Source organism: Gouania willdenowi, chromosome 5, assembly GCF_900634775.1.
Source record: "Gouania willdenowi chromosome 5, fGouWil2.1, whole genome shotgun sequence".
In the NCBI taxonomy this organism is placed as follows: domain Eukaryota; kingdom Metazoa; phylum Chordata; class Actinopteri; order Blenniiformes; family Gobiesocidae; genus Gouania; species Gouania willdenowi.
The window spans coordinates 26154032-26165703 of record NC_041048.1 but is presented as its reverse complement, the minus strand read 5'-3'; the positions used below and the strand labels follow the sequence as shown (position 1 = coordinate 26165703).

Genomic DNA, 11672 nt, shown 5'->3' with positions numbered 1-11672 from the left:
TGAACAGAAAAGGCATGCTTGGGCCTTTTCTAAGCCATAGCTTAAAAAATAGTAATTCGATGGAATTACATGAGTGTGAGACTTGTTTGAAAACACAAAAAATTATTGCAAGCTGTTGTTCAGCAGAAAATACTGTGCACACAGTTGGCTGTTCATTGGTTGATATTATGATGACCTTAATATTGGTAAATACTATTAACAACAATCTGGTAAAGAACATCCCTTTCAATCCACTGATGGCTGAATGGACGTAGGTTAAATTGTTGTCAGACAGTATCATTACGTAGCTTCATAGATTGATAGCCATAAAACTAGAAGTATATAAACCACCATGTTGTGGCTTAACATGGTCACCTATCTACACCGAGATACTCTAAATTGTGAGGAATCGCCTCCATGAATCAAACTTTTATGGCCTGCATATCACCAGAGACATTGTTTCTGCAGGTTTGTCCTTTTTTCATCTTATATGATCAATTGTCAGCCAACACACACACGCACAAACACACACTGTCCCTCCATCAGCAGCAATTGCTACATCTCCCTGTTCCTGTACGGCCTGCGCACATACCAACACTGATTATTGTAAATAAAAGTACAGAAAAGTTGGGAACCGGTTGTTGCTTCATCAAGAAAGCAAAAATTGCGAAGAAATTGTGTTTATTGGATAACGATTAAAATCTTTACAATTAATCTTTACATGTTACAACTGCAAAACTGTAACAAATCTTTTTATTTGATATGAGACTCTCGCTCTCTTTTCTGCTTTGGTTCTGATTTCACTCTAGGTGTAACAAACGAAGGAGTCAATGAAGGATTCAAGGCAGGATCTAATGCTGGGTTCAGGGTCAGAAGGTCCAATATCGTGCCACTGGGATTTCCTGTTGAGATTTTTGTATAAAGAAAAAGAAAGGCATCAATAGGAACAATAGTAAACAGAAGGGAGGGGGGTGCTATATTTGTTTTATTTTTTTATAAAAGTGGTTATTGCTTACCAGTGTTGTCGTCTTCACTGGACTCTGAATCCGGAAAGCAGACAGAAATTCGAGCCAAAGCTGTCAACTCACTCATGAAGTGTTTTTCTGCTTTCTAATGGGCACAGAAACACTATGGTTACATAATAGTAGTACTGTGATGTGATAGAATGGCGTTGGAAATATATCATGATGCCAAAAATATTGGGACACTCCACAGTATACAACTCAACATTTGTTAAGCCGGTTTAACAAATGTTTCAACAATGATTGCAAAGTACAATTACTCAAGATTAGCTTCTGAACAGTGCGTTGACTGCTTTGTTGAAGCAGTTTCCAACCATTGAACTCAGAGAGCTGGTGTTGTGTCCTATAGATGGAAAATGTACACTTCTTCAAAGACTGGTGATTGAAAGTTGTCCTTAACATAGTCCCAGAGGGATATGACATACTAAATAATAATATTATAAATCTAAGTGCAGTCAAACATATATTGTGTATTTAATACATCCCTCATCAAGTCCAAAAGCCCTAAAGACAAGCAGCACACTGACCAGGGACTCCTCTTTGATCCTCATCATAGTTTGATCTTCAGCTGCTTTTCTCTGCATCAACTCCTCATGTTTTCCCTTCTGATCCAAATTGCACTGCTCCAACACCTTCTTTTTGTAAAGTTCAACCCTAATGAATGAAGAATTTGAGATTTCAATCTAACTAACAGGTACAATAATAAATGCTGATACGTCCATGGGTTCATGGTTCTCAGGTACCTTTGCTGAAACTCAGCTGATGCAGGTTTCTTGCTCCAGTTCACCAGCTCCTTCATTAGGGCTCTGTTCAGGTTATTACTAGTTTCATGTATTTCTGTCCGCTCTGCAAAGAAAAGAAAGCAGCAAATAATGTTAGCGAGGAGTTTAAAAAGAATTAGTTTTTGAACATGTTTATTAAAGTGTGTTACAAATACGGAGTAGCCAGGATTAGTGCACAAAGTGACAATTGTGCCACGTCAGGAATGTTTATACTGCATTTTATTTCAACCAGATTTCTATTTGACAAAGTTTAAGTATAGGATACAGTTATTAGATATGTATTGTGGGTGTGATGTGTATTTGAAAATAATAATAATTCAAAAAAATACTAAAAATAGAATTGTAATCTGTTTTTACCTGTTTTTTTTTTTTTAACCAATTACTAGACATTCCAGGTGACCCCACTTGAGATCCCGACCCCAAGGTTGAAAAACTCTGCATTAGCCAAACATTTTAAAATCCAAGTCATCCTTTAATAAATTTGGAAAGCATGAATCGTTTGCTTATGTTTACACACATAAGCTATGCTAAAGCTGTGCATGTCGTCTTACTTTGGTTAGAGTTTGACTCATCCTGCATCAGTCTGTGGTTGATGTCCTGTAGCTGGGAATAGTAGTTCTGGACCAGGGAGGTGAGGGAGTCCTTGGTGATGTAAACGCTCTCTGCGGCAGCTTCTGTCAGGTGGTGCTACGGAATAAAATAATACATTAGTAGCACAAAAATAATGGTGAATGAAAACACAAAATAGCTAATCTAACTAAATTACTTTTAGTTCATCGTCCTCTTTCGAGCGTGGGTTGGACGCTGTGGGTATGGCCTCCATCATCTGCTGAACGGCGTGGCTGAGGGCGTTACCAAGCAGCAGCTGTGCGTGGTTCTGCAGAAGCTCGCTCCCAGTTTCCAGCTCTGACAGGAACTCCTGCTGCAGGCTGTTTGTTAAAAGCTGGCTCTCTGGACCCAGGTGTCTCTCTGCCAGGCTGGCACTGCTGCTCTGTGGTTGGCAGCACCAAAAACAACAGTATTTGTAATGATGTCTGATCATTAAAAAAAAAAAAAAACAATACAAAACAAACAGTGCAAAAGTACAAAAACATAATTAGCACTTCTGCTACATAAATAAAAGTTCTTCAAAATAAAAGCTCAGGATCTATTTTTCTAAATTTGGCACATTAACTGTGATCAGTTTGTCATCAAGCAATAAGTGCAGCAAGTAAGTTTGCACCATAATGTTACAGATTACATTTACAATTAGGCCCTCAGTGTGTACTTTACAGAGGTCAAAGTAACAGATTTCAAGTGCTTAAGTTACTGTAAATGACTTGCTTTTATGGGTACTTGTACTTTTTTGAGTATATTTCTAAATCAGTCATGTTATTTGTACTTAAGTACGTCTGAAAATAAGTAAAGTCATTCATTTTATTTCTGCGTAAATTATTATTTTTGGTTTTAAAATGATCAACAGACATTGTGATACTACAAAATGACCAAAAACCTAAGTATTTTTTTTTTTTTTTTTTAATTGAATTTATTGGTGTTATACATTTTGACAAACCTTTTATATTATACAGATGCCTTTGTGGAAAATAAATTAAGTCAAATTGTGCAAGATTTTGTTTCTTGCTTTATAAGTTTATACACAATATGCTCATTGTATGCAAGGGAACCGTGGCAATAATATTACCAAAAATAAAGATGCAGGGTGAAAGTAACTAAAAACTTTTATTTTGAGTACTATTTAATTGAGCTAATTTTTACTTGTACTACATTTTGTGTGATTTACTTGTACTTGAGTACAATTTGAATCAAGTAACAGTACTTCTACTTAAGTAGGATATAGCAGTACTCATTACACCTCTGGTACTTGATATTTACATGTATTTTCCTACCTTGAGAGTTGGGTTGACGCAGGGCGGATTTTTACCGAGGTCTTCCTTCAGCAGAGCTCTGTAATCAGTCTGAGAAAGCACCTTGAGCTTGGAAAGCCTCATCTCTCTCAGAATGTGCAGATTGAAGTGCCTGACCACAAAGTTCCTCTGCACTGCAACCAGCAGCTGCTCATGTTTCTTCTCAATCAGCATTCCAGTTTCACTAAAAGAAAAGCCTGTTCATCACTTTCAATTAAGCTTAAACATAGATGATCTACAACCATGCCTGTGACAGAGTACCTACCAGAGATGGGGTCAATTTTGATCGTGTAGTTGATAATTCATTACAATTAAGTTCATATAAGTCCACTTTGTAATTGAAACTGGCATGAAAATTCTATAAAAACTGTCAACAACAATTTAAATAAACACAAAACTGTGGAACCATGTCACAGTTCTATGTCTTACACATACGTAGTTAGCAATTATTAAATTATGTTTCATACCAACTTTTCCCACTTCTCTTCTGAATAATCTTACCATCTAAAAACAATTGAAATCTAGGGGTGTACAGAGAGAAAAAAAAGTCTCAGACGCCCACACCAAAAATATTAATACCAATATTTTCAGTGATGAGGAAGCCTCAAGGTGACCATGAGATAAAAAACTAATTAGATGATAGACAATATTTTTCAGGGTATTTTAAAGCTGATTTAAGACATGGGTCAAAACTGACCCGTTATCATAAGAGATGCTAACAGAATGATAACTCAGTAGACTCAGTAATTGTGATTAACTTTAGTAATTGAAAAAATAATTGAAATTGATTTTCAGAGGGAAAATAATAAATATAATTGTAACTGAGTTGCAATTGAACATAGATAATTGAAAATGTAATTGTAATTGAAAAAATAATTGACCCCAACCCTGGTATCTACAAATGTGCTACCGGCTGCTCTTTAAATGTGCTTTGTCTAACTCTATTCCTAAAAAGCAAATTCTGTTTAAAAACACATTTTTTTATTGAACCTGTTGATTGTATAGCTCTGTTTGGCTACTGTAGCTTGGAGGATCTTCATCTGTTGTTCACCCAAATGCTTTAGACATGCCTGTAGCAGAGACGCTCCCTCGGCCCATTCCTATAGATGCAAAGAAAGGCTCTGTTTAATACAACAGACACAATCCGTCCAAGATAGACTTCATCAGCTGATAACAGATGTTGATCCATACTAACCTCTCCATCCTTGTTAAGCTGAGTCCTGATGTCCAGGAGCTGCTGTCTGATGGTGTTTTCAGCCAGATGCAGCTGAGCAGCCAAAACCTGCTCCAGACTCAACCACAACGTCTCACATTCTCCAGCAGAGAGCTTCGTCTGAGCGGGAACAGACGTGAGGAACACCTCCTTGGCTACTTCCCCCAGCCTCTTTGAGCAGGAGGTGTGAAGTTTCTGATAATTACAGAAAGGTGATTACCTTTATATTAGATGTGGGTTAAAGGAGCTGCAATACAAACACATGATGTACCTTTACCTTCCAAAGGTCACACAGTGCATCAGCCACTCTATTGTCCTGCTGAAACTCCAGCTCAACCATCTCCTGCCTCTGTTTCAGCAGCAAATCCTGGTAGACCTGTGAGAATGTGATCTCAGCTTTAGGGAGCTGGTTTCCATAGCTGCCATTCACACAAATAACATCACTGGTTCACACAGAATCACAGTGAAAATCACAAGACCTTTGTGATTTCCTGTGGGTCACAGTGAGTCTGTTTCGTTTCAAATGTGCGGGTCCTCTCTTTTGTTTGGCTTCTCTCAAGCTTTTTTCTTCTGGATTCTTTTTTGCTGCACTTCTCTTTCACCAGCTCGTTTGTCTTCTTAGAGCACTCTGAAACACCAAATATCCACCTTTTAATGAAGCTGCACACAGCAAATACGATCACTTCATTCACAGCAAATGTTACTGGACAACCACAGCTGTTTAAAATACCAAATGGAAATCATTCTGTATTGATGCAAGTAATCAATAAATCACGATATTGTCATTATATTAGTGCAGTGGTGTTAATCTTTTTCTATTGCACCATCTGTTGAAAAATGAAATACTGTATATAATCTTATTTAAACATGCTGCCGCCATGACGTCACCCCCAAAGGTGCACACGCACCCCAGTTTGGGAACCAGCCATTAGGTCTTGCTGCAGTGGTAGAGTGGGTCATCCAATAACCGAAGGGCTGTGGGATCAATGTTCAAAGGGTTCCATGTCTTTGTCGCTGTGTCCTTGGGCAAGGCATTTTACCCACTTTGCCGTGTATAAATGGGTATGAATTGTGCATGAATGTTGGTGGTGGTCAGAAGGGCTAGGTGTGAAATGGCAGTGTGCCCCAGGGAAACTGTGGCTACAATGTAGCTTACCACCGGTATGATTGATGTGTGACTGGTGTGAATGAGTAATGTTTGTTTCTGTAAAGCGCTATGATTCTTATGGGAAAAATCGCTATATAAATCCAAGCCATTATTACACCAGATATCGAGTGAAAAAATGTTTATAAAATGTTTATTGAATCATAAAATTTAAATATTTATTTTCAGACTGAACCCTAATAATGAATAAAGAGCTTGACCTTATGTTGACGCTAGAGATGAAAAATGTTGATTTTGTTAGTGGACTAGTGAAAATGAAGTGATACCCGGGCAGCTGTGGCTACAATAGTAGCTTACCACCACTGTGTGTGGAGTGAAAGAATAATGCACATCAATGAAAAGCGTTTTGAGCTTCTATGAAAAGTACTATATGAAATCCAATTATTATTACCAAAGTCATTAATATCAGCAAAACAACACGCACGCACGCACGCACACGCACGCACGCGCACACACGCACGCACACACGCGCACACACGCGCACACACGCACGCACACACACACACACACACACACACACACACACTGGTGTGTCAGTTCTTAGCACCCACATGTTGCTGACAGCCTGTTTTAGTGAAAGACATCAGACTGACCCTCATTGCACTGCTGAAGACCTTCAGTCAGAGCGTCCTGGATCTCTGAAAGTATCTCTTCCATGTGGCTGAATTTCAAGACGTCATCACTTGTCAGCTGTTCTAATACTGTGGCAATCACACCCTGCCTCAGAGTCACTTCCCACCTCAGCAAAGCAGGCTGGGATTGGATAAGTGCAGTCAGCTCCTCCCACCACAACAGCTTCATTTGTATCCTCTATGAACGAAGAAGAATTTACAGTCGTGACAAAGAAAGGTTATGAAAATCAGTTTGTGCAACTTAACTGTTAGTTGGGCTTCCTGTTCCCTCATAAGGTTGGTTTCTACCAGCAAGAGAGTCTGAGTAAGAAAGGAAATGGCTTTCTGTGCTTCTTCTGAGGAGAAAGGGCTGCTCCTCCTGAGTACGTGTTGGCACAAGTCTTCTACCTGTCTGCTGAAGCCTTTGGACTGTGGAAAGGAGAAGCAGAAGCGGTGCTGAAAATCAACAAATGCAGATCATAGATTCTGTGATGTGTTTGTTTACTGTTTGAAGGGCACGTTCCAGGAACTCTTTCTGAGCTCTTTCAATCTCCTCCAGCGTGCACGGTGCATCATTGTTCTTGGGGTCTTGTGCAGTTCGCAACTCTTTTCCCAACTCATTCACTTCCTTAAAAGTGATGCAATATTTAACAGAATTTAGTTAAATTACTTACTTATATGATAAAAAATAGAAAATAAACACTTAGGCAAGTAAAAATTGGAACTATTGCCTCCTACCTTCTCCTGCAGCTGCAAAGCATCTCTGACAAAGTCTTTTGGAAACCGACTGTTGAATAACGTTTTTACAACTTGAAGAAAAATCTGAATTGAGAAAAGAAATATAATAAATATGTTCTCTTTAGAACAGTGCTTCTCAAATGTGGGTACATGTACCCCTAGAGGTACGCAATAGCACTGCAGGGGAAAGAGAGAGTGGAAAATTAACAAATAAAGTGTCATTCTTAGTTCCACACCAGGCATGAGATGAACTGAAATGATAAAAACTATAGAAATAAATCCATTCAGGAGCCACTATATCAGTGTTTTTTCAACCTTGGGGTCGGGACCCCATGTTGGGTTGCCTGGAGTTTAAATCAATTTTTGAAATGTTCTTCTTCATCTTTTGTTTTTAGTTAAACCTGCACATAATCTTAAACAACTGTATTTATATGCTTTAAACTTGTGAAAAATAAATCTAGTTCAGCTAAAATGCAGTAAAAAGCAAAAACATGATCAAAAATGAATTCAAAAAACAAAGCCTTTTGGGTTGCCAGAAATTCTTGACATCAAAATGGGGTCACGATCCAAAAAAAGGCTGGAAACCACTGCACTAAATACTGTTTCTTTCTGCTTATTTACAAAATTAGATTCTTTCAAATGTGTGTTATCACTCACTCATTCAATCTATAGTGGTTTTTAAATAGTTTTCTGTGCAAAATGTTGTAGTCGGTCAAAGGGGGGGTACATGGATTCAGATATAAGAGAAAGGGGGGTGCTTGAGCCAAAAAAGTTTGAGAACTACTGATTTAGAATATTGAATACGTGCAAAGCTCACCAGGTGTTTTTCTTCCTGCAGCTGTGAGCACAGATGTTGTAGATCTTGAAGGGCTAAAAAATAAAGGCTGATCCTGCCTTCAAACCTTTGGATGTGTAAAAAAATCATTCATTTTTTTTTTTTTTACATGATGATATGGACCTGTGCATAATTGGAACAGACTGTTTAGTGGTTACATTATGTAGTTAAGGTGAGGCTTACCCTCCTTGTGTCAGTGTGCAGGGATAATGTGAGACCCTGTGGAAACTCTGATTCTGAAGGCTTTTGGGGACCTGGGAGGAGGAAATAAACTGGCTGCTGTCATCATTGTCTTGCTCTTGGCTCAGAGACTCTCCAATTGTTGAGGAAGACGAATCTTCATTATCCACCGCTGGAATCTTTGAGTGTTCGTGTAGAGACGGGTTAGAAGCTCCATCTGCTAGTGGCTAAATGAGTGGAAATGTAGCAATTTAACAACTTTTTAGCTTTATGGAGTAGTAGTAGTAGTAGTATATGAGGTCACATGATTAAACAACAGTTCATCATTAAAACATTACAAGCCTGCTTTGAATCTTTTCATGTGGGGTTTACATATTCCTCCATGTACATTGACTGTTTTCTCTCCAGTTTTTTCCTCACAACAAGTTACAGGTATTTAGTCACTCTTAACTATTCAACTAGCCATGTATTAAGTTGGCATCATTGCTTAGATTTCTGACTAGAGGTTACATAATGCACATATATGCACAAATAATTAGAGACAATAGTCCACAACAGGTTATTGTTGCACTAAAGGGCTCTATGAAGTGATTTTGCAAATGGTTATTAAAGATCAAAACAATATTTCTACACAGTATTCCATTACAGCACATGTGCTCATGAGCTTCTATAAACGTTACAAACAACACTCTAATGGTTGGTCTGAAAGTGTGTTTGAGACCTAGACTTTGAGTGGAAGACTTACTCTGTATTTCTGGTTGATGGGGTAAATCACCTTTGCTCTGGATGCAAATGCAGCCACTTCATTGTTAATGAGCGGCTGCTTCCTTTCCTAAAGACAGTGCAATTGAAAAGTTTCAGAATCATACTGAGTGAACGCCGCATAAAGCTCTCTATCATTTTTCCTCAAATTATCAAAAAGCTCTGACACCTCTTCAATAAGTTCACCTACCTACGTATTAGAATCAGGCTGCTCCTTTAACATATTTAATCAACCATTTACTTAAACTAAATTAAGTTACAAAATACATTCTGTGCAGAACTTACCAAATTTATCAATCACAGGTCAAATGTGTCATTGTGTGTGTGTGTATGCCAGGCCGGGGCAATATATTGAGATTCAAGATATATCAAGTTTTCTATTTTGGCTATATAGAAAAATACAATGTTGCCTATAGCGCTATATTTCTTTAATAGCTTATTTTGTATTAAAATACTAGTTTCAGGAGTCACTGCTTTTGCTACACCTCAGCACAGTATGAAAAGCACAGGTAACGTAATTTCCAGACTATAAAGCGCACTGTTTTATTGGCCGCATTACAATAATTTAGCAATTTTCTAAAAAAAAGCCACACAAATGCCGCAGCATAACATAGGCTGAACCCTATTGGTTGATGAGGGTGCCCTTCAGACAACTTGGCCAATCAGAAAGGGCAGGTAGGCCGGCTGCTGTACTCAGTTAGGTTTCATGGAAATGTCCGTGTTTCAACTAAGTTTTCTTTACTACATGAAGTCTCCTCCTCACTGCCTCACATCTACATATCAGTCCATTTACAGCTTTTTATGGTCACTTTTTACTGGAACCAGACTGATACACCGCTTCATCCACTCTTCTTACCGTGAACGATCACAGCGAGTCGGACTCTGAGTCAGACTACGGACGCGATCGCTTCTGAACAAATTCAACGTGGTGATTTGGCAACTTCATGCTGTTTATCCTTCTATTACAAACTGGCTGACTTTTACGATAGACTGAGAGGAGATCAGAACAGCCTGTATCCAAGCTGTTCTGATCTCCGCTCCATCTGTCCGTCCTCATTACGGAAGCATCTCCATCGGCCTCAGAGTCCAGAGCACCGATCTATCCTGAACAAACCTAACGCGGTGATTTAACAACTTTATGCTGTTTATCCTTCTATTACAAACTGGCTGACTTTTACTTCATCCACGCTGCTGCAGCGGGCGCTCGCTCTCTCTCTCTCTGACAACATTTCTCCGTGTCGTTGCTATGATGAGGCAGTGTGCATTATGACAAAATGAGTGATCAGAATGATTATTGTTCAAGCCGCAGGAATCAAAGCGCGAGAGAAAAAGTAGCAGCTTATAGACTGTAAATTACGGTAGATGGATCACTGAGTGCATCCTAACACAGACCTTCCCCTAAACAAGGCACACTGCAGAACTCACTCACATGTGCTGTCCCTAGGAGAAAATGGCAAAACTGGCACATATTGTGCAGTTGTTTGTTAATAAATGTGCATGTGTGGCATTTTGCATCAACATATTTAACCCTGAATTGTCTTTCTGGTCAGACTTCATATGAAATAAAATTATTCAGATATATATCGTATATTGGCATTTTGAAAAAAATATTGATATATGAGATTTGGTCCATATTGCCCATACCTAGTGTGTGTGTGTGTGTGTGTGTGTGTTACTTTGTCATCAGTATTTCCACTAGCAGCCTCCTTCCTGCTGTGGCTCACACAGTCACTATGATGATGATGATGATGATGATGGTCCACTTCTTCATCATCCGGCTCCAGCAGCCTCCTGGCATTATAGCCCTGATGGGAATGGAATACGTCACCATGAACATAATTCATCAGAATGATTGTGACCAATGTTAGCCATGTGTTGCTCACTGTGTGTACCTGTCTAGTCAACAACAAAGGCTTGAGGCAGTAGACGTACAGCAGAGCAGCGGTCAGTATCCCGGTCAGTCCTCCACACACCGTGGCCGCGGTCAGTAGTCCAGGGAACACATGCAGAGACTCGGTAAAACTCACCAAAACGTCGGTTCCGCAGTCTTCCATCAACACTCCGTTACTTTACCACCACAGAAAGATTTTTAAAGTTGGCTGATGTCCTCCCCCAACAACAGACACCATGATGGAAACCAGCAAGTCCAAAATAGAAACATTTATCAGCGTAAAAACATTTCCCTTAAAAACAACATCAAAACTCCACTTTTTTCAGTGGGTGGACGGAGTAGTCAAGATTGCTAACAGACTAGTCAAAACCGGAATCAAAATTTTCAAAATATAGCGTTTCTCGAGAAATTAGTTTTTTCTCCAAATGTGAAACATTTCCTGTTTTAAAGAAAATCATTTCTATCTTTTTTTTTTTTTTTTTTTTAGAAATATGTCATTAACAAACAAAGTGTAAAAGACAACACTGTTACACGGCCACAAAAACGCACAAGCGGGTTATAGTCTATTTTATTTTGAAATATATAGCCGG

General features: G+C 38.8%; 1 protein-coding gene across 2 annotated transcripts; it reads right to left on the bottom strand.

Annotated features, from left to right (window-relative positions):
- Positions 1-526: 526 nt before the first annotated feature.
- On the bottom strand, positions 527-11439 carry evc (EvC ciliary complex subunit 1). 2 transcript variants are annotated; one of them, XM_028447016.1, is made up of 20 exons: positions 11084-11439; positions 10868-10996; positions 9175-9261; positions 8433-8656; positions 8232-8316; positions 7415-7498; positions 7182-7304; positions 6944-7105; positions 6659-6875; positions 5380-5528; positions 5172-5276; positions 4883-5095; positions 4678-4787; positions 3670-3871; positions 2550-2774; positions 2335-2470; positions 1745-1847; positions 1529-1655; positions 996-1089; positions 527-881 (listed from the first exon to the last, which is right to left on the bottom strand). In XM_028447016.1, exons 1-20 carry the CDS (start codon positions 11243-11245, stop codon positions 733-735), a joined length of 2886 nt encoding a protein of 961 aa, XP_028302817.1. In that variant the 5' UTR covers positions 11246-11439; the 3' UTR covers positions 527-732. The 2 variants fall into 2 exon arrangements, with proteins under 2 accessions (XP_028302817.1, XP_028302818.1); XM_028447017.1 differs by having other exon boundaries at positions 528-881; positions 5178-5276.
- Between the last annotated feature and the right edge of the window lie 233 nt (positions 11440-11672).